Below are 24,215 nucleotides of genomic sequence, written 5' to 3'. Positions count from 1 at the left end.
CTTGCAGGGGGTCATAAATCCTGCCAATGGTTTTGTACCAGGAGACCTCTGGTTGGTGTATTCTATGGCAACTGAGGTTTTCAGAGAGGCATTAGCTGGACAGCTGGCAGAGAGTCCCTCAGACCTCTACCGGGGGTCACATGGTCTGGCCCGACCAACCCCTTTCCTCACTCCTCTCTCACCCCCTCCTTCCTACTCTCTCATTTGCTCATTCTGGCTCTGTGTTGCTACAGCAAGAGGGGAGATGGGAAGGTGGGAAGTGGAGAGAAAGAGGAGGGAGGGAGGAAAGAGGAGGAGGGGGCAACAACAGAGAGGGAGTCGAGTCAAGTGAAAGAGAGAGAGAGAGAGCGGGAGTCATCTCTCTCTGTGTAATTCTGCTATCCGTGAGAGAGGTGCAGATTCCACACACGCCCAGTTTCCCCCCGCAGCTCCACGGAAACAAGCAGGAGAACGACAGAAGACAGGAAGAACAAGAGAGGAGCGACTGGCGGTATAAACACAGGCTGTCAGAGCCACAGAGAGGAGGGAGAAGGAGCGAGGTATAGACAGGGAGAATCATGCCTCTCCAGAGTGTCGCAGCCGCCCGCTGCTTGGCTGCCTTGCCTATTTGAGGAGAGGAGAATCCCAGTTGGGAATACTGAGCCAAGAACGCCGAAGGGGAGCCAAGGAAACACCGGTGATTCTGTACCATGAGCGGGAACAGGAGGAGGGAGGAGGCTCGCTGAAAACATGGACCAGGTGAGGAGAGGAAGAGAGGAGAAAGGAGGAGTAGAGGGACAGGGAAACGCCGCGTAGTATCTACGCACACCACAAATATACCTTACACACACTAAACACACAGTAGACGCTCTGATCCATTCATAACATTCACCAACCCACCTATTTCCCTCCCAACACTCCCGGCCCCCGGGCAAAAACAAACAGCACAGCATGCTTCTTCTCCTCCGCGGCTACTAACGTATCTGATCCCCCCCCTGCTACTGTTGCCTGTCCCGGTCAGGCTGTGGGGCGGTGTGGTGCCGTGCCTGGGGGAGAGAGCCATCGGGTGTGCCTGTCGTCAAACAGCCACCACCAGCAACCAGGCCTCTGGAGGGTTGACAATACCATTCAATACTATGTATTTTCTCCCAGATTTGTACTGTGATCAACAATACACAGGAGAGAGATGATTGGCTTTGGCAATGCAAAGCAAACATATGTTTCCCATGCCAATAAAGCCCTTTGGACTGAATTGGAGGGAGAGAGACAGGGGTGTGGTTTAGCAGGCATATTTGATGATGAACCCTCTTAACCAGATCCCTCTGTAATTTGCACCGCGTCACATTATCAGTTAGAATGGAGGGGATTGTAACGCTAATCAGGGCTTGACTATGGTTGTTTGCTTCACTGTGTGTGTAACCCTAACGCATTGACTTTAAGAAGGGTGTCATGGTGAGGACGCCATGCAACAGGGCTCTCAGACGAGGATGCTCAGACAGAGAGGCGTTCAGAGTAGAAGGATAGACATGAGCAAACGCTCTGTCTGAGCTATCCAACCAGGACCACAAGTTCACTCACAAAAAGTGAATTCACCGGTGTGTACTTGTTTTCCTATGTTATCAGGACCCCCAAGTCCTGACAATTCACCCGAATGTCCTAAAAAGGTAGGAAAACAATCACTTTTTTGAAAAGTCAGGACTTTTTAAGCTTAAGGGTTATGTTTAGGGGCTAGGGTTAGGGAAAATATGATTTGTAATGGTCAAACATTTTGACACACCAAAAAGTCCTACAATTTCACGAAAACAAAGCTGTGTGTGTGTGTGTGTGTGTGTGTGGATCATGAGAGTGGGTCATTCATAGAAAATAAATTCTAGTAATTCTGTGTCAGCGGCCCTATGACAGTTTGTATGCCATCAGCCTTATACGTGTCTGTGCATCACCTGTTCTACTCCAAACGAATGTTGTGAGAATGAGACGTAAGGAGAAACCACTACAGTATTCTATAGGATAGCATAATACAATGTGTAGCTGTGTAATTATTGGTGTCCAATGTCTCCATTTCAATGTTGCAAATGTCTAGATGTGTGTGCAAACATATATTTAAGAAATAAGGCCGGGGGGGGGGGGGGGGGTGTTGTATATGGGCAATATACCACGGCTAAGAGCTGTTCTTAAGCACGACGCAATGAGGAGTGCCTGGATACAGTCCTTAGCCGTGTTATATTGGCCATGTACCACAAACCTCAGAGGTGCCTTGTTGCTATTATAAACTGGTTACAAACGTAATCAGAGCAGTAAAAATACATGTTTTGTCATACCTGTGGTATACGGTCTGATATACCACGGCTTTCAGCCAATCAGCATTCAGGGCACAAACCACCCAGTTTATAAAAGTTCATAAATACATGTTTGTAGGGTACATGTCATATACGCTGAGTGTACAAAACATTATCAACACTTGCTCTTTCCATGACCTAGACCAGGTGAAAGCTATGAACTCTTTTTGATATCACCTGTTAAATCCATTTCAATCAGTGTAGATGAATGGGAGGAGACAGGTTAAAGAGGATTTTTAAGCCATGAGACAATTGAGACATGGATTGTGTATGTGTGCCATTCAGAGGGGTAATGGGCAAGACAAAATGTTTAAGTGCCTTTGAACAGGGTATGGTAGTAGGTGCCAGGCGCACCGGTTTGTGTCAAGAACTGCAACGCTGCTGGGAAGCATTGGAGTCAACATGACCCAGCATCCCTGTGCGACGCTTTTCAACACCGTGTAGAGTCCATGCCCCAACGAATTGAGGCTGTTCTGAGGGCGAAAGGGGGGGAGGGGTGCAACTCAATATTAGGAAGGTGTTCTTAATGTTTGGTACACTCAGTATTTATGTAGGCTAGATCTATGATACTATCTTTTCTGCTGGCATTCACACATTTTGTGGCATTTACATTAGCTGTCAACAGTTTTCGTCCATGCCTTAATGACCTGAGAGTGGATGGAGCAGTAGAGATCAGGGAAAGGGCCATCTATGACCCAACCTTTACCTTGCCATCAGGTAGCCTTCATCACCCCATTAGGGCTTACAGTATAGTCACCTCATACACTTCTCTGTCCCTGTCCAGTTGGGGCCTGTGCTTGGCTGAGGTTGATGAGACTGATGTTAAACTGGACTCTGTAGTCTGGTTGTATCTGATGTTAGGCTGGACTCTGTAGTCTGGTTGTATCTGATGTTAGGCTGGACTCTGTAGTCTGGTTGTATCTGATGTTAGGCTGGACTCTGTAGTCTGGTTGTATCTGATGTTAGGCTGGACTCTGTGATCTGGTTGTATCTGATGTTAGACTGGACTCTGTAATCTGGTTGTATCTGATGTTAGACTGGACTCTGTAGTCTGGTTGTATCTGATGTTAGACTGGACTCTGTAATCTGGTTGTATCTGATGTTAGGCTGAACTCTGTGATCTGGTTGTATCTGATGTTAGGCTGGACTCTGTAATCTGGTTGTATCTGATGTTAGGCTGGACTCTGTAATCTGGTTGTATCTGATGTTAGGCTGAACTCTGTAATCTGGTTGTATCTGATGTTAGACTGGACTCTGTAATCTGGTTGTATCTGATGTTAGGCTGGACTCTGTAATCTGGTTGTATCTGATGTTAGACTGGACTCTGTAGTCTGGTTGTATCTGATGTTAGACTGGACTCTGTAATCTGGTTGTATCTGATGTTAGACTGGACTCTGTAATCTGGTTGTATCTGATGTTAGGCTGAACTCTGTCTCTGTTATATGTGTTGTCTGGCTGGAGGCAGCCCAGGGATGCAGCAAGACTAGGACCTGAAAGAGTGATGAATGAGTAGGAAGAGAGGAGAGCTGTCTGGGAGACGGCGAGGACCACAGGCACGAGTCCCTTCTCTTCTCTCCCCCAGACAGTGTATCCCCTGGTCATTGATTACCCCTCCTCTCCCGAGGTGGTGTGTGTGTGGTTGTAAACAACACGTTTTAGGGGGCTACTCCTCACACCCTCCTCAGGTCAGGGTGAATGATTCATAAGGACCACGGGGGGACAACTGCTCTGCATTTCAAATGGCACCCTAGTCCCTATATAGTACACAACTTTTGACCCAAACCCGTTGGGCCCTGGTTAAAATTAGTGCACTATAAAGGGAATAGGGTTCCATTTGGGATGCAACCATGGTGTACTTTCCATGCCCATCCTGTAAGTCTGCCATGGTGACGCTAGCCCCCCACTCTAGTAGAGGTGACATCATCACTGCCAGCCAGCATCCGTGTGTGTGCGCACGCACGTATGTGTGTACGTGCAAGAATCTGATTTTAATTGTGTGTGTGTGTGTGTGTGTGTGTGAGTGTGTGTGTTCCATTTGTTAGCCTAGTTTCTCATTTCAGAGATTGGCCTGGGGCAATCACACAGGGAGCTTCTCGTTTTGGGGTCATACCACTGTACATGTTCAACAACAGAGCTTACTATTACAGTGTTTGCATCAGTGGCTGGGGGTAGGTTACACTACCACAGTACAGCAAACAGGAAACAATACTATTTATACGAGTCTAATCTGAGAAATGCTGACATGACATGGCTTTGGTGCAGAGCTCGGCTCTGATGTCATTGTCATGGATAGTCTGTTTTTTTTATGTTATTAAATTCTATGGAAATGATGTCAATTTTATTTCTACATTCTATTTGTACTTTGTGATGGGCTGTCTCTTCGGTTGCATGGGTGTGGACTCCTTGAGGTGACATTGGACATTAGAGTTTCCAGAGGAGTCATTTGATCTCGCCGATGGTCGTTTCTGCTTCAAAGTTGGGGAACACGTCTCCTGATGACATTGGACCCTTAAGAGAGGAGGAACATCTGAGACGCTGTTTGTCGGTATAAACAGCAGCATTATGGCAAAATAAACAAACATCAACATGTGTTTACTATAGAGACTTAGTGGAATGACATGTATGCAAAGTCACATTACTGTGGTCTCTCTGTTTCTCTCACACACACATGTACACACACACACACACGTACACAGACACACACACATTTCCATGAGTGAGTTATAAGGAGGGTAGTGGCCCATAGAGGGACAGGAAGAGGCTGGTTATATAAGGAGTGTGTGAGGACAGATCAAGGACAGGCAGCAGTGAAGAGCTAGTGCAACACTCCTCCCTCCCCGCAGGAGGAGACCTATCTGTGTTTGTTTTTACCGGAGAGCAGAGGCCACACGGGCACTTTAGCGCATATGCATATCTCCTCGGTAAGTGGGTGTGTCTGTATGTACAGTGCCTTGCAAAAGTATTCATCCCCCTTGGTGTTTTTACTATTTTGTTGCATTACAACCTGTCATTTAAATTTATTTTAATTTGGATTTCATGTAATGGACATTTACAAAAAAAAAAAAAAACTTGTATCAAACAACAACAAAAACAGAAAAGTGGTGTGTGTATATGTATTCACCCCCTTTGCTATGAAGCGCCTAAATAAGATCTGGTGCAACCAATTACCTTCAGAAGTCACGTAATTAGTTAAATAAAGTCCACCTGTGTGAAATATGTGTCACACGATCTCAGTATATATACTCCTGTTCTGAAAGGCCACAGAGTCTGCAACATCACTAAGCAAGGGGCACCACCAAGCAAGCGGCACCATGAAGACCAAGGAGCTCTCCAAACAGGTCAGGGACAAAGTTGTGGAGAAGTACAGATCAGGGTTGGGTTATAAAAAAAAAGATCAGAAACTTTGAACATCCCACGGAGCACCATTAAATCCATTATTAAAGGGCCCCCCACCAAAACTCATGGACCAGGCAAGGAGGACATTAATCACAGAGGCAACAAAGAGACCAAAGATAACCCTGAAGGAACTGCAAAGCTCCACAGCAGAGATTGGAATATCTGTCCATTGGACCACTTTAAGCTGTACACTCCACAGAGCTGGGCTTTACGGAAGAGTGGCCAGAAAATAAAACATTGCTTAAAGAAATAAATAAGCATACACGTTTGGTGTTCGCCAAAAGGCATGTGGGAGACTCCCCAAACATACTCTGGTCAGATGAGACTAAAATTGATATTTTTGGTCATCAAGGAAAACGCTGAGTCTGGCGCAAACCCAACACCTCTCATTACCCCAAAAACACCATCATGCTGTGGGGATGTTTTTCATCGACGGGAACTGAGAAACTGGTCAGAATTGAAGGAATGATGGATGGTGCTAAATACAGGGAAATTCTTGAGGGAAACCTGTTTCAGAGATTTGAGACTGGGACGGAGGTTCACCTTCCAGCAGGACAATGACCCTAAGCAACACTCGAGTGGTTTAAGGGGAAACATTTAAATGTCTTGGAATGGCCTAGTCAAAGCCCAGACCTCAATCCAATTGAGAATATGTGGTATGACTTAAAGATTGCTGTACACCAGCGGAACCCATCCACCTTGAAGGAGCTGGAGCAGTTTTGCCTTGAATAATGGGCAAAAATCCCAGTGGTTAGATGTGCCCCAAGAGACTTGCAGCTGTAATTTCTGCAAAAGGTGTCTACAAAGTATTGACTTTGGGGTGGTGAATAGATATGCACGCTCAAGTTTTCTGTTTTTTTGTCTTATTTCTTGTTTGTTTCACAAAATAAATATTTTGCATCTTCAAAGTGGTAGGCATGTTGTGTAAATCAAATGATACAAACCCCCCAAAAATCAATTTTAATTCAAGGTTGTAAGGCAACAAAATAGGAAAAATGCCAAGGGGGTGAATACATTCGCAAGCCACTGTATGCATGTGTGTAAAGTGTGCTCTCTTTACTCTGCACGCTCTGCACTGAGAATGAGAACCCTGCCTGGGGGCATATGGCCGCACAGCCAGACCCACTGCAATGCACCATGGGTAGGGAGAACCAAGCAGGCAGGCCAATCAATAGTCATTTAGGGAGAACTCAGTGAACCCTGTGGGCTCTGATCAGCTCCACTCCGGTCTGATCAGGGCTGTGCATGTCAATCCCAGCTCAACCTGCCCTCAGAGCTGGAGCTGGTTCATGCTTCTTGCAGCTGGGTCAGGCTGGGGGGAGAGGTCAAAGGGGAAAGGTTACACTGGGTCTGGGGGAAATGGGGAGAGCATGGGCAAAAGACCAAGGGTTTCTGTGTAGTGCGCCTATAGGATGAGTCATGTGAAATATATGTCTGTATAGGTACACTACATGGCCAAAAGTATGTGATTATGTCTGCGTAGGTACACTACATGGCCAAAAGTATTTAATTCCAAAATTATGGGCCTCCCCTTTGCTGCTATAACAGCTATAACAGCCTCTACTTTTATGGGAAGGCTTTCCATTAGATGTAGGAATATTGCGGCGGGGAGTTGCATCCATTCACTCACAAGACCATTAGTGAGGTCGGGCACTGATGTTGGGCAATTAGGCGTTGCCCGTAGTTGGTGTTCCATCCCAAAAGTGTTCGATGGTTTTGAGGTCAGGGCTCTGTGTAGGCCAGTCAAGTTCTTCTACACCAATCTCGACAAACCATTTCTGCATGTACCTCACTTTGTGCACGGGGGCATTGTCATGCTGAAACAGGAAAGGGCGTTCCTCAAAGTTGGAAGCACAGAATCATCTAGAATGTCATTGTATGCTGTAGCGTTAAGATTTCCCTTCACTGGAACTAAGGGGCCTAGCCCGAACCATGGAAAACAGCCCAGATCATTATTCCAACTCCACCAAACTTTACAGTTGACACTATGGTTTGGAGCAGGTAGCGTTCTCCTGGCATCTGCCAAACCTAGATTCGTCCGTCAGACTGCCAGATGGTGGGGCGTGATTCACCACTCTAGAGAATGCGTTTCCACTGCTCCAATGGTGGCGAGCTTCACACCCCTCCAGCCGACGCTTGGTATTGTGCATGTTGATCTTAGACTTGTGTGCGGCTGCTCGGCCATGGAAACCCATTTCATGAAGCTCCCGAGGCAGTGTGGTGAGTGTTGCAACCGAGGACAGACGATGAACTAACTTGTTGGAAAGGTGGCATCCTATGTCAGTGCCACGTTGAAAATCACTGAGCTCTTCAGTAAGGCCTTTTTACTGCCAATGTTTGTCTATGGAGATTGCATGGCGGTGTGCTCGATTATATACATTTGTTATACACGGGTGTGGCTGAAATAGCCGAATCCACTAATTTGAAGGGGTGTCCACATACACACACACACGACCTGTTCAAAAGTATGTATGTACAGTTGAAGTCAGAAGTTTACATATACTTTACATCTACTTAAAACTCGTTTTTCAACCACTCAACAAAATTCTTGTTAACAAACTATAGTTTTGGCAAGACGGTTAGGACATCTACTTTGTGTATGACACAAGTAATTTTTCCAACAATTGTTTACAGACAGATTATTTCACTTATAATTCACCGTATCACAATTCCAGTCGGTCAGAAGTTTACATACACTAAGTTGACTGTGCCTTTTAACAGCTTGGAAAATTCCAGAAAATTATGTCATGGCTTCAGTAGCTTCTGATCATTTGAGTCAATTGGAGGTGTACCTGTGGATGTATTTCAAGGCCTACCTTCAAACTCAGTGCCTCTTTGCTTGACATCATGGGAAGATCAAAAGTAATCAGCCAAGACTGCAGAAAAAAAATTCTAGACCTCCACAAGTCTGGTTCATCCTTGGGAGCAATTTCCAAACACCTGAAGGTACCACATTCATCTGTACAAACAATAGCACGCAAGTATAAATACCATGGGACCACGCAGCCGTCATACCGCTCAGGAAGGAGACGCGTTCTGTCTCCTAGGGATGAACATACTTTGGTGCGAAAAGTGAAAATCAATCCCAGAACAACATCAAAGGACCTTGTGAAGATGATGGAGGAAACCGGTACAAAAGTATCTATATCCATAGTAAAACAAGTCCTAAATCGACATAACCTGAAAGGCCGCTCAGCAAGGAAGAAGCCACTGCAAAACTGCCACAAAAATGCCAGACTACGGTTTGCAACTGCACATGGGGACAAAGATCATACTTTTTGGAGAAATGTCCTCTGGTCTGATGAAGCAAAAATAGAACTGTTTGGCCATAATGACCATCGTTATGTTTGGAGCAAAAGGGGGAGACTTGCAAGCCAAAGAACACCACCCCAACCGTGAAGCATGGGGGTGGCAGCATGATGTTGTGGGGGTGCTTTGCTGCAGGAGGGACTGGTGCACTTCACAAAATAGATGGCATCATGAGGTAGGAAAATGATGTGGATATATTGAAGCAACATCTCAAGACATCAGTTAAAGCTTGGTCGCAAATGGGTCTTCCAAATAGACAATGACCTCAAGCATACTTCCAAAGTTGTGGCAAAATGGCTTAAGGACAACAAAGTCAAGGTATTGGAGTGGCCATCACAAAGCCCTGACCTCAATCCCATAGAAAATTTGTGGGCAGAACTGAAAGAGCGTGTGCGAGCAAGGAGGCCTACAAACCTGACTCAGTTACATCAGCTCTGTTAGGAGGAATGGGCCAAAATTCACCCAACTTATTGTGGGAAGCTTGTGGAAGGCTACCCAAAACGTTTGACCCAAGTTAAACAATTGAAAGGCAATGCTACCAAATACTAATTGAGAGTATGTAAACTTCTGAACCACTCGGAATGTGATGAAAGAAATAAAAGCTGAAATAAATAATTATATTATTATAATAACTATTATTCTGGCATTTCCTATTCTTAAAATAAAGTGGTGATCCTAACTGACCTAAGACAGGGAATTTTTACTAGGATTAAATGTCAGGAATTGTGAAAAACTGAGTTTAAATGTATTTGGCTAAGGTGTAAACTTCCGACTTCAACTGTATGTATGTATGTATGTATGTATGTATGTATGTATGTATGTATGTATGTATGTACAGGGGGGCAAAACATTTTTAGTCAGCCACCAATTGTGCAAGTTCTCCCACTTAAAAAGATGAGCGAGGCCTGTAATTTTCATCATAGGTACACTTCAACTATGACAGACAAAATGAGAAAAAAAAATACAGAAAATCACATTGTAGGATTTATAATGAATTTAATTGCAAATGATGGTGGAAAATAAGTATTTGGTCACCAAAAAACAAGCAAGATTTCTGGCTCTCACAAACCTGTAACTTCTTCTTTAAGAGGCTCCTCTGTCCTGCAATCGTTACCTGTATTAATGGCACGTGTTTGAACTTGTTATCAGTATAAAAGACACCTGTCCACAACCTCAAACAGTCACACTCCAAACTCCACTATGGCCAAGACCAAAGAGCTGTGAAAGGACACCAGAAACAAAATTGTAGACCTGCACCAGGCTGGGAAGACTGACTCTGCAATAGGTAAGCAGCTTGGTTTGAAGAAATCAACTGTGGGAGCAATTATTAGGAAATGGAAGACATACAAGACCACTGATAATCTCCCTCGATCTGGGGCTCCACGCAAGATCTCACCCCGTGGGGTCAAAATTATCACAAGAACGGTGAGCAAAAATCCCAGAACCACACGGGGGGACCTAGTGAATGACCTGCAGAGAGCAGGGACCAAAGTAACAAAGCCTACCATCAGTAACACACTACGCCGCCAGGGACTCAAATCCTGCAGTGCCAGACGTGTCCCCCTGCTTAAGCCAGTACATGTCCAGGCCCGTCTGAAGTTTGCTAGAGAGCATTTGGATGATCCAGAAGAAGATTGGGAGAATGTCATATGGTCAGATGAAACCAAAATATAACTTTTTGGTAAAAGCTCAACTCGTTGTGTTTGGAGGACAAAGCATGCTGAGTTGCATCCAAAGAACACCATACCTACTGTGAAGCATGGGGGTGGAAACATCATGCTTTGGGGCTGTTTTTCTGCAAAGGGACCAGGACGACTGATCCGTGTAAAGGAAAGAATGAATGGGGCCATGTATCGTGAGATTTTGAGTGAAAACCTCCTTCCATCAGCAAGGGTATTGAAGATGAAACGTGGCTGGGTCTTTCAGCATGACAATGATCCCAAACACACCGCCCGGGCAATGAAGGAGTAGCTTCGTAAGAAGCATTTCAAGGTCCTGGAATGGCCTAGCCAGTCTCCAGATCTCAACCCCATAGAAAATATTTGGAGGGAGTTGAAAATCCGTGTTGCCCAGCAACAGCCCCAAAACATCACTGCTTTAGAGGAGATCTGCATGGAGGAATGGGCCAAAATACCAGCAACAGTGTGTGAAAACCTTGTGAAGACTTACAGAAAACGTTTGACCTCTGTCATTGCCAACAAAGGGTATATAACAAAGTATTGAGATAAACTTTTGTTATTGACCAAATACTTATTTTCCACCATAATTTGCAAATAAATTCATAAAAAATCCTACAATGTGATTTTCTGGATTTTTTTTTCTCTCATTTTGTCTGTCATAGTTGAAGTGTACCTATGATGAAAATTACAGGCCTCTCTCATCTTTTTAAGTGGGAAAACTTGCACAATTGGTGGCTGACTAAATATTTTTCGCCCTACTGTATGTATGTATGTGTGCATGTGTGTGTGTGTGTATGTATGTATGCATGAGCCAGTTGCAGACACTCCTAATATGTCCTGTACATACTGTATGTCCTGTACAAAGCCTCAGTCTTGTTTATAAGATGGTGTGGGTCTTCATACATTACATTCCATGTAAGTACAGAGATAGAGAATGGGGCTAGGGTGTAGGGAGGGAGTTCCCTCCTGGCCCCTGTACTGTTATTGCTGTGCCACTGTGGATATACTAAGGCGACGTCCCAAATGCCACCCTATTCTCTACATAGTGGAGTACTTTTGACCAGGGTCCTTCAGGCTCTGGTCAAAAGTAGTGCCCTATATAGGAAATAGGGTGCCATTTGGGATGCACATAGCTCTGTGTTTACTCCTCTGTCTGTACACCACTCCCTGGAGGCCTGCTCTTAGACACAAGGTGACGTGTGTGTGTGTGTGTGTCTGTGTGTGTGTGTCCCTGTGTGTGTGTGTGTGTGTGTGTGTCCCTGTGTGTGTGTGTGTGTGTCCCTGTGTGTGTGTGTGTGTGTGTCTGTGTGTGTCCGTCCCTGTGTGTGTGTGTGTCCGTCCGTCCGTCCGTCCGTGTGGGCCTGTCTTTATGTGTGCTGTGGCTCTCTGCCAAAGTTATCTGGCAGATTGTTTTGTCTGTTTCCCATAGATGGAATTCAGTCAGCTAGGACCTCGGCGTTCGGAGTGAAAGGGGTGAGATTGACGGAGAGAAGACAAGAGTGGGTAGTTATAAAAAGATAATAAGAGAGAGCGAAAGAATGAAAGGGAGAGAGAGCAAGATAAAGGGAGGGAATGAGTGTGTGTGTTCCACAGTGGAACAGGTGGTCTAATCTGCAGACAGCTCTACCAGGCACCCCCTGTCCCTCCTCACCCACCCTCCAATCTCTGCAGTTTTAAGAATTTCTCACTTCTCCTTTTGGGCCATAGAGAGAGATGAGCGCTGTTACTGTTCTGGAGTGAGTGTTTTTATAACGGAGATATATACATTGTGTATAGGCCTAATGCCTATTAGGCGAGGACATTGTTATTTGTGTCTTACCCACAAATAACAATGTCCTCAAGTCACCCTCACGTACACCACACTGTATTAGCATCTAAAAGTTCTCCCTCACTTGCAAACATTTGAACTATTGACTAAACAACATCTGCAAGCACCCCCCCCCCCCCTCCCACACACACACAAACAAACAAACAAACGTACTCATCCACATAGAGAAGACTATTCTGAGATACAACTGCATTTGTCTGTCTTGTCGTGGGGAGAGAGATGAGAAACAGAGACATAAGAGGTGGACACACACACACACACACACACAGCTGTTCTGGAGTGTAACCTGCCTGGCTCTCCAGATCACACTAAGACTAAGTCCTCATGGAACACGTATGTAACATGCTCACAGGGATGTCTGTACTGATGCCAGGTGGCTGTTGGAGGGGTGAAAGGTGAGCTGGCGGTGAAACCAGCGCTTGTCAGGTGACGCTTTTCACCAGTCATGTAGGGGCTGGGCTGAGAGAGAGAGAAACCACACGACCAACAACATTGGACACTTTATGGAACACAAAGCCTTCTATCTCATCCTGAAATATCCCAGGTCTGAGGTCATCTGCCTTTGGCCTAAAGAGCAGGAACCTGGACTTTATCAAATAAATCAGACATACAGACATTGTCATCCTACAAGAAACATGGTATAGAGGAGACGGATCCACTGGTTGCCCTCTAGGTTACAGAGAGCTGGTAGTCCCATCCACCAAACTACCAGGTGTGAAACAGGGAAGGGACTCAGGGGGTACGCTAATTTGGTATATAGCAGACCTAACTCACTCTATTAATCAAAACTGGAACATTTTACATTTGGCTAGAAATTCAAAAGGAAATGATCTTAACAGAGAAAAATGTCCTCCTGTGTGCTACCTATATCCCCCCACTAGAATCCCCATGCTTTAATGAAGACAGCTTCTCCATCCTGGAGGGGGAAATCAATCATTTCCAGGCCCAGAGACATGTACTTGTCTGTGGCAATCTAAATGCCAGAACCAGACAAGAACCTGACACCATCAGCACAAATAATCAATAAAATGTGATTTATAAAGCCCTTTATACATCGGCCGATGTCAAAGTGCTATACAGAAACCCAGCCTAAAACCCCAAACAGCAAGCAATGCAGATGTACAGTTGAAGTCGGACGTTTACATACACCTTAGCCAAATACATTTAAACTTGGTTTTTCACAATTCCTGACATTTAATCCAAGTAAACATTCCCTGTCTTAGGTCAGTTAGGATCACCACTTTATTTTAAGAATGTGAAAGGTCAGAATAATACTAGAGAGAATGATTTATTTCAGCTTTTATTTATTTCATCACATTCCCAGTGGGTCAGAAGTTTACATACACTCAATTAGTATTTGGTAGCATTGCCTTTCAATTGTTTAACTTGGGTCAAACGTTTCGAGTAGCCTTCCACAAGCTTCCCACAATAAGTTGGGTGAATTTTGGCCCATTCCTCCTGACAGAGCTGGTGTAACTGAATCAGGTTTGTAAGCCTCCTTGCTCGCACACTCTTTTTCAGTTCTGCCCACAAATGCTATATTGGATTGAGGTCAGGGCTTTGTGATGGCCACTCCAATACCTTGACTTTGTTGTCCTTAAGCCATTTTGCCACAACTTTGGAAGTATGCTTGAGGTCATTGTCTATTTGGAAGACCCATTTGCGACCAAGCTTTAACTTCCTGACTGATGTCTTGAGATGTTGCTTCAATACAGTGCCTTGCGAAAGTATTCGGCCCCCTTGAACTTTGCGACCTTTTGCCACATTTCAGGCTTCAAACATAAAGATATAAAACTGTATTTTTTTGTGAAGAATCAACAACAAGTGGGACACAATCATGAAGTGGAACGACATTTATTGGATATTTCAAACTTTAAAAAAAAATCAAAAACTGAAAAATTGGGCGTGCAAAATTATTCAGCCCCTTTACTTTCAGTGCAGCAAACTCTCTCCAGAAGTTCAGTGAGGATCTCTGAATGATCCAATGTTGACCTAAAGGACTAATGATGATAAATACAATCCACCTGTGTGTAATCAAGTCTCCGTATAAATGCAACCGGAACTGTGATAGTCTCAGAGGTCCGTTAAAAGCGCAGAGAGCATCATGAAGAACAAGGAACACACCAGGCAGGTCCGAGATACTGTTGTGAAGAAGTTTAAAGCCGGATTTGGATACAAAAAGATTTCCCAAGCTTTAAACATCCCAAGGAGCACTGTGCAAGCGATAATATTGAAATGGAAGGAGTATCAGACCACTGCAAATCTACCAAGACCTGGCCGTCCCTCTAAACTTTCAGCTCATACAAGGAGAAGACTGATCAGAGATGCAGCCAAGAGGCCCATGATCACTCTGGATGAACTGCAGAGATCTACAGCTGATGTGGGAGACTCTGTCCATAGGACAACAATCAGTCGTATATTGCACAAATCTGGCCTTTATGGAAGAGTGGCAAGAAGAAAGCCATTTCTTAAAGATATCCATAAAAAGTGTTGTTTAAAGTTTGCCACAAGCCACCTGGGAGACACACCAAACATGTGGAAGAAGGTGCTCTGGTCAGATGAAACCAAAATTGAACTTTTTGGCAACAATGCAAAACGTTATGTTTGGCGTAAAAGCAACACAGCTCATCACCCTGAACACACCATCACCACTGTCAAACATGGTGGTGGCAGCATCATGGTTTGGGCCTGGTTTTCTTCAGCAGGGACAGGGAAGATGGTTAAAATTGATGGGAAGATGGATGGAGCCAAATACAGGACCATTCTGGAAGAAAACCTGATGGAGTCTGCAAAAGACCTGAGACTGGGACGGAGATTTGTCTTCCAACAAGACAATGATCCAAAACATAAAGCAAAATCTACAATGGAATGGTTCAAAAATAAACATATCCAGATGTTAGAATGGCCAAGTCAAAGTCCAGACCTGAATCCAATCGAGAATCTGTGGAAAGAACTGAAAACTGCTGTTCACAAATGCTCTCCATCCAACCTCACTGAGCTCGAGCTGTTTTGCAAGGAGGAATGGGAAAAAATGTCAGTCTCTCGATGTGCAAAACTGATAGAGACATACCCCAAGCGACTGACAGCTTTAATCGCAGCAAAAGGTGGCGCTACAAAGTATTAACTTAAGGGGGCTGAATAATTTTGCACGCCCAATTTTTCAGTATTTGATCTGTTAAAAAAGTTTGAAATATCCAATAAATGTCGTTCCACTTCATGATTGTGTCCCACTTGTTGTTGATTCTTCACAAAAAAAATACAGTTTTATATCTTTATGTTTGAAGCCTGAAATGTGGCAAAAGGTCGCAAAGTTCAAGGGGGCCGAATACTTTCGCAAGGCACTGTAGGTACATTTCATTGCCCTTATGCCTAAAACAAATGCAATATAGACAAAAACAAATAACAATGAAATGTAATATTCATATAAATATATATGAATGTTTATTTTCCCCCATTAAAAACACTCTTACATATCTGTCTAGGTTGGAACTGTTGCTGTTTAAAATACAATACATATTTTTTATTCTGAACTAGAATAAACTGATTTATCACATCACACAGATGTAGACCAGAAAACACACACAGTCCCAATGAGAGGTGACTGGCTGGTTGAACTTCAACAAGCAGGTGTATTCTGGACTCTGCTTTTGACAGTACAACACTGAGGTCATACTTAGCAATGAGACCGTTTCTGTACTTGTTTTTTAAGTAGGCCAGAATTGAGAACCCTGACTCGCATAGGTATGTGGTGCCAAACTGGATCAGAACATCTGCTTCTTTCCCAGTCAGGCAGGAGACCGCTTCCTGCTGTAGATGAGCAACCCAGAACTGTGTGAGTGTTTGCCTCAAAAAGCATCTTGCTTCAATCAGTTTATTCCAGTTAAGAATAACAATTATGACTTGTATTTTAACAGCAACAGTTCCAACATAGACTAGTTTTCAATAATAATTTCTACAGTAAGATGTACAGTAGGCCTGATCATTTTTCATCTTAATCTGTACTGTTACTAAGGGTTGCACCCTCAGTAACTAGCTAGCTTGCTTTGGCGAATGTGAGCTATTAGCTGTGTAACGTTACACGACCAAGGGATTGTTTGAAAGAGAAACTCACATCTACTACTATGAGAGTTAGTACTCCCTTATTTCTGCTTATTATAAAATGACAACAATACCTTGCTAGCTGACTTACTTTACCACTGTCGAAGCACTGTTTCCTGAAGCATTCTGCCCTGTTATGAAAGAACTCCCTGGGTTTACCGTCATGCTGTGTGTTTGGACAGGACGTGTCGTTTCATTTATTTGTTCATTTTGAGAGACTCATTACTAACGTTAAGGACTTCCCCGCACAAAACACATTGTGGACGTTCCTCGTTATTTCTCCAAGTTTGTATGAAAGCGAGAGAAACTCATCCCTGTATTTGCGTTTTAAGACAATTGAGCTCAGTCAGAACTTGTGGCTAGCATGAGTTTGTTTGATGATAGCGGTGAGTGATGGCGAGTGGGAATGACAAGTCAGTGGCTGACATGGCATCATCTGCTGCTGAACGACAGCGCTGCATCATGTGTCGTGGAGTGATCTTTAAGAAAACTGCAGAAAAAAGATCAGGTGAACCGCAATGCACACGGGCATCTCCCTCTCCCACTCGCGCAGCTGCCAAACTGAGCAAAGACCGCTGCTAAGCAGCGAGCACACTGAACAGAGAGCACAGATGCTTGGCCAAATCAATTCCAGTAATTAATTAAATAATTATCAATTTACTCTGACACGTCGCAACCCACACTTTAAGAAAGGCTGATGTACACAAACAACAAGTGTGCGGTTAAAATTGGCAAAAAACACATATTTCTTCCCACAGGGCTGTTGGGTGAGACAGGGATGCAGCTTAAGCCCCACCCTCTTCAACACATATATCAATGAATTGGCGAGGGCACTAGAACAGTCTGCAGCACCCGGCCTCACCCTACTAGAATCTGAAGTCAAATGTCTACTGTTTGCTGATGATCTGATGCTTCTGTCACCAACCAAGGAGGGCCTACAGCAGCACCTAGATCTTCTGCATAGATTCAGCCAGACCTGGGTCCTGACAGTAAACCTCAGTAAGACCAAAATAATGGTGTTCCAAAAAAAGTCCAGTTGCCAGGATCACTAATACAAATTCCATCTAGACACCGTTGCCCTAGAGCACACAAAAAACAATACATACCTTGGCCTAAACAGCAGCGCCACAGGTAACTTCCACACAGCTGTGAATGATCTGAGAGACAAGGCAAGAAGGGCCTTCTATGCCACCAAAAGGATCATAAAATTTGACATACCAATTAGGATCTGGCTAAAAATACTTGAATCAGTTTCGAACCCATTAACCTTTATGGTTGTGAGGTCTGGGGTCCGCTCACCAACCAAGAATTCACAAAATGGGACAAACACCAAATTGAGACTCTGCATGCAGAATTCTGCAAAAATATCCTCAGTGTACAACGTAAAACACCAAATAATGCATGCAGAGCAGCAGCAAGATTTGTGACCTGTTGCCACAAGAAAAGGGCAACCAGTGAAGAACAAACACCATTGTAAATACAACCCATATTTATGTTTATTTATTTTCCCTTTTGTACTTTAACCATTTGCACATTGTTACAACACTGTATATATACATAATATGACATTTGTAATGTCTTTATTCTTTTGGAACTTCTGTGAGTGTACTGTTCATTTTTATTGTTTATTTCACTTTGTATATGATCTACTTAACTTACTTTGGCAATATTAACATATGTTTCCCATGCCAATAAAGCCCCTTAAATTGAGAGAGAGAGAGAGAGAGAGACTGATCAGGGATAAATCTAATAAATGGAGGGATGGCCGCTTTATCAGGTGCATGAGGCAGGGCAAGCAGCCATCCAATTAGAAGGCTCAGAGTTGAGGTTGCTGGGTGGAGCTGGCTGTCCAGTTCGTCCAATACAAAATAATGGTCCTACGCTTGGCATGGGGCTCGTGAATGGGTCATCATTAATTTGTCATCGACCAATTACCTCTCTCTCACTGTATATTTCTGTCAGCCAGTGTCTGTGAGTTACATTGTTGCCATCATGCAGAGTGAGATTGTGTGATCAGGGTTGCCCATCGATTGGTAGTGATGTACACTGCGTACACCAAACATTAGGAACACCTTCCTAATTGAGTTTTTTGAGCCTCAATTCGTCAGGGCATGGACTCTACAAGGTGTCAAGAGTTCAACAGGGATGTTGGCCTATATTGACTCCAATGCTTCCCACGGTAGTGTCAAGTTGCCTGGATGTCCTTTGGGTGGTGGACCATTCTTGATACACACAGGAAACTGTTGAGCATTAAAAACCCAGCAGCGTTGCAGTTCTTGACACAAACCTGTGCCCCTGGCACCTACTACCATACCCCGTTCAAATGCACTTCAATATTTTGTGTTGCCCATTCACCATCTGAGTGGCACACATACACAATCCATGTCACAATTGTCTCAATTGTCTCCAGGCTTATCCTGTCTCCTCCCCTTCATCTCCACTGATTGAAGTGGATTTAAACATCAATAAGGGATCATAGCTTTCACCTGGATTCACCTGGTCAGTCAATAACATGGAAAGAGCAGGTGTTCTTAATGTTTTGTACACTCGTCTATATTCGCCTAGTGTTGTCAGTGAACAGTGCGCTGTGTGAAGGATGTCAGTCTGCAATGAGCAGCTGCTGCTTCATTACTGTGATCAGTATTGAGACCAAGTAGCAGTCCTGTCTTCTCTGAGGGCCAGACAGAGGCACCACAGCTGCATCCTATCCTAGGTGTACATACCACTAACCTCCTGGCCCAATTACTGAGCCTGCCGAAAGCTACTGATCCTCTCATTACCAAGGAAATGGAGATATGTCATACAACCATTGTGTGCTGTAGTTTTCTTGACGTTATCTTGAGTATATTGTGTGTGTGTGTGTGTGTGTGTGTGTGTGTGTGTGTGTGTGTAACTCTGGGCTGCTTTGGAGATGGATGAGTGTCCACTTGCGCTCATCACTCTTCTCCAGTATGTCTCCTCTCCCTCCATACATCACTATAATGACTCAATAGGCTGATCATTAGGCTGATTGTTAAGCTGGTCCTTTAAGCATGGCTCCAGCTCTGTCTGCTCTGTGCTCTGCTTCATATGCTCTGGACATATGGGGTGGCAGGTAGCATAGTGGTTAGAGTGTTGGGCCAGTAACCAAAAGGTTGCAAGATCGAAGCCCCGAGCTGACAAGGTAAAACTCTGTTGTTCTGCCCCTGAACAAGGCAGTTAACCCACTGTTCCTAGGCTGTCATTGAAAATAAGAATATGTTCTTAACTGACTTGCCTAGTTAAATAAATGTAAAATATATCTACTGTGTCTTTACAGCTCTGGGTTGGAACTGCCCAGGATCAGTTTACCTTCCCCAAATCCTAACCATTAGGTGGAAATGCTAAACTGACCCGATATCAGTGTTTAGGGGCAACTTTATCCAACTTTTTTCGTCTTTATGGTAAGTACCCACTAGTTTCCCTGTCTTTCTGTGCTTCACCAGCACTACCTGCGCCCTCCGGTGGCCATATAGTGAAACTGAAACTCAATTCATTTCCATGTTGAAGGGATTATGGATGATATATTTAGGGGAATTCTCTACTGTGCTGTACAGGAACAGATGGCCTTCCTCTTTGTTCATCTCCATGCCAACGTAAGGCAGATGTTTATTTATGTGGATTTTTTCCAATTTTATTGCCCATTTTTGTTAAATCCAAGATCATTTCTAATCTGTCCCAGTGGGGCTGGTTATTTGTTTCAGTGTTGATCACAGCTAGTGGGTGTCTAGGGTAAAGTTCATCACAAATGAATAAACTGTTGTTACTGAACTGAATGTTAAACATTGCCTGGTTAAACATGCAGGGGGTCTAGGAGGAATCTGTTTTATGGCCCCTTGTTTCATTCATATAACTGGGTTGTGTGTGTGTGTGTGTGTGTGTGTGCGTGTGTGTGTGTGTTTGGAATGGGGGAGATATCTCCATGAGATAAGGCTCCCTACACCAGTCCCCCTCATACCCCCCTTCTCCAGTCCTCAAACCAAAGGAATGACTCCCTCTTCTGAGGCCCGGTCTAGACAAGCTGTCCCCCTCTGTTATTAGGACAGGGTACAATGGGGAAATGCCAGGATTAGAATATGACCCTTTGACGGAGATACAGTATTTAACACAAATATGAAATTGTTTGTACAGTATAATCCTTCTTCTGCTGTCAAACAAATCCTTAGGGGGGCTCTAACCAAGATGTCTTTAATCCTTGATATTCTGAATTTCTAAAATCATATCTGGTCCATCTTAATGGATTGCAGGATCAGGGTCAGATTGGGCCTTTATGATTGGTGATGTGAACAGACTATATTTATACTACGGTCAAATCATGACTGTGATATTTAATTGTAGATCCACAGCTACCTAACGGATGTCATTGCTCAGCCTGGCGCACAGAAATAGAATTGGAAATAGAATCTATAATCTGACAACCAGAGTGAATAAAGCAGGATAGGCAGAAGCGACAGAAACGGTATACCGTATATGGGCCACTCATCTCTGGGTCCTTTGTAGTGTTATTTCTATAACCTACATTTTACTCATGACGCCGACATGTATGTACTTACATACAGGTCTAAGGGTCAGCAGTTTGAGTAGGTTTCCTATTGTCTCCAGCTCCAGGAAGTGACATCAGAGGCAGGAAGCAGAGCAGTGAAGGTAAAGGGGGCAGCAGACACGTATGTGCCTGTGAAGTGACCGGCAGAGGAAGGAAACAGAGGACCTACTGGAACCGTACCCCCCCCCCCATTTTCTGCCAGATTGGGGGTAGTGCTGGGAAGAGTTGGGGTGGAGACAGGGTGGAGGGTGAAGCACAACGGGTGGGGTGGTGTGTGTGTGGGGGGGGGGGGGGTAAAGAGGTAGAAGAGGTAGGAGTCAGACTGAAAATAGAGTGGATATGACTGTGAATTGATTACCGATTATGACACTTGACACCCCTCTAATCAGCAGCCAGTGTGTGAAGGCCATGGGAAGGCCATATTAATGTAGCTCAGATAATAGGGAATAGATATGTAGGGTACATTGTGCATTTATACAACCTCAGATTGTGCTGTGTGTGTGTGTGTACATTTTTTTGGACTAATGCCAATGTGACGTACCTTGGCAGGGTTGTGCCTGTCCACCGCGCCCAATGTAGGGTACACAAGCTGGTGACACTGCTGGAGGCCCTGAACCATGACTCCAGTGAGTCACTCTCTAGAGTCACAGCGCAGCCGGCCAAACGCCCTCCACAGCCTCAACCTTGGCCTTAGCCTCAGCCCCAGACACAGTCTCAGTCCCAGCCCCAGCTCTGAGTCTAATCCGTCTTTACAGACATATACAGTTATTATATGTGTCTGACAGGGAGTTTCTCATCCATTCTCTATCTGGCTGAACAAGCCTGGAGAGGAAGGAGTGAGATGGGCAGCTGCAGAGAAGAGAGGGATTCTAATGATATGGAGTAAGGAGAGAGGGAGCGAGGGGGCAGGGGGAAGCTAGAGGAAGGGTGGAAGAGAGGAGAATGAAGACAGACAGCTAGAGGAAAAGGGAATGGCAGGGACGAGGAAAGAGATTGGGCAGTAGACCAGGGAAAAGGGCAAAGGGATGAGGATGTTTGGGGGATGGGTGGAAGGGCACAGGAGTTTGAGGAAATTGTCTGTAGAAGTGACCTAGTAGGGGCTGGGGGCGAGGGAGAGGGCGGGCTGGGAGGAATTTTAGCAGAGGAGTGGAGAGAGCCCTGTGCCACCTGCAATAACAGACCAGCCTAAATACTCTAACCAATGGAACCTACACAATACCATCATAGTGGTTTCACCAGAAAAGGACACCACCATGTCTGATGTTTTTGTGTATTTTACTACATGGTTTATTTACAGTGTCCACATACATTTATGAAGTCCAGACAAGGTTATGTAGCACAACTACACCTTGCCTGCCTGTGTGTGTCTGTGCCAGTCTTGACTGCAGGTTAGCTTTTTCTGTCATGAATCTTGTTCTAGAGGGAGCTCTGCAGAGTGTTCACTAGCTGACACAAACCTTCAATTAAGACCAAAAAGCTATGTTCTTTTTCATGAATTTTTACAATATAGAGAATGTTGACTTCGCAACTGGCCTATCTAGTGGAAATCAATTATTTTCTAATCTTTTCATTCTGAACAGAACCATATTTGTTGGTTCCGACCAGCAAAATACAGTTCTGAAACGTTTGGAACCAAAAAAAAGTACCGGTTTATATCGTTCCTTTCTGTTCCTTTTTAAACTTGCTGTGGAGTGGGTAAGCAATTTAATCGGTATAGGAAAGTCGTTAAGAGCAATTGTATTTTGCCGTAACAGAATGGTTTAATCATAATGAAAGACAAACACACACACACCGCTGCCAGTCACATTGTAGCGTGTGAGAACGCAACTGAAATATTTGCTGGTAGGGAGAGAGGACGGAGGAAGCTGCGGGGAAGTGCTGGGCATCTTGTTATGACATGCACTTTCTGAATTAGGCCCACAGAATTATACCTACAGAGGAGCTGCTTCTATGGAGAAACTGTGAATGTCTGAATTTCCCGAATTGTTTTAACGTTGGACCCGAGCAAACGTTAGCTAGCTAACAAGCTTGTGTGTGCAGAGCAGCGCTATAATTAAAAACACGTATTTTTGTAGTTAATACACCAATGTGAAACGTGATGACTATAGTATCCTTAACTAGCATTGAAAAAGTAAATCCATTCTTTCTGAATCATGTTTGTTACGTAATCAGTACGCTACAGTAGCCTATGCTTCAGAGGGGAGGGGCAGGTAGCCTACACACACACACACACACACACTAGCATAGATTTCCAGCTGGCAGGCAGAAGCTGGAATACATTTCTGAGTGACAGAGTGAGGGCTTTGCATTGGTGCTTTGTTGCACGTTATTAACCGGTTCCCATGCTTTTAAAATAAAGGTTCTGTCCCGGAACAGTATAGGTCATTTTGGTTCGGGATCTTTTCCTCAGATAATGTAGTTATTTTCTGGTTTTATTTTCTGCTCCCCGAACTGGTTCAAACCCTTGACAGAAATCCCTCAGGTTTGCCTCCAGGACAAGACTCATCCCAATGAACGTCAACCTGTGTTCTGACTGGTCAGCTGTCTCCCCCTTTCCATGCCAGTTGTCCAGGCAAAGAGAGGACCCCCGTCCCCAGTCCCACGCCCCTACTCCTCCATACTGCGAGTGGGGAATTTATGGCTCACAGTGGAACCTGGACATGGAGGGGTCACCACACTGCACCTCTTCCCACAGCCTTACCCACATCAACGGAGTGCCCCAGGATCCTCTGTGTCAACAGGCAGCCCAGCCACGACAGATCATGATGTCAAACTCACTGCAGTCTATCTCAAACACTCTATAGGACGTGACACTTAGACAGACACACAAGTGTCTATGTTACGAAGATGACCGACAGTATGGTCACACAGGAGGATCTCTCAGACAGTGTCTATCTCAAACACACACATTATCATGTAATTTATTTAGCCAGGATACTCCACTCGGTAACATTTGCCCCACATACACACATACTTGGAACTGATCCACATTGATCAGAGACCCATCTCCCCCACTCCACTCTGACAGA

The 24,215-nt window shown here is 44.4% G+C and overlaps 1 protein-coding gene across 3 annotated transcripts in view; it reads left to right on the top strand.

Moving 5' to 3' along the window:
* The first annotated feature begins 221 nt into the window (after positions 1-221).
* arhgap23a (Rho GTPase activating protein 23a) overlaps positions 222-24,215 on the top strand; it is a 100,105-nt gene continuing 76,111 nt past the window's right edge. Inside the window, exon 1 of one of the 3 annotated variants that reach the window (XM_090193217.1) lies at positions 222-738. In XM_090193217.1, coding sequence (XP_090049343.1) covers positions 730-738 — 9 coding nt within the window. In that variant the 5' untranslated portion in view covers positions 222-729. The remainder of the gene's footprint in view (positions 739-24,215) is intronic. The other 2 variants (XR_016485237.1, XM_090193216.1) reach the window with 2 other exon arrangements.

This window comes from Oncorhynchus mykiss, chromosome 12 (assembly GCF_057628025.1).
Source record: "Oncorhynchus mykiss isolate SJ-2025 chromosome 12, ASM5762802v1, whole genome shotgun sequence".
NCBI lineage: Eukaryota > Metazoa > Chordata > Actinopteri > Salmoniformes > Salmonidae > Oncorhynchus > Oncorhynchus mykiss.
This window is presented reverse-complemented; position numbering and strand designations above follow the sequence as displayed.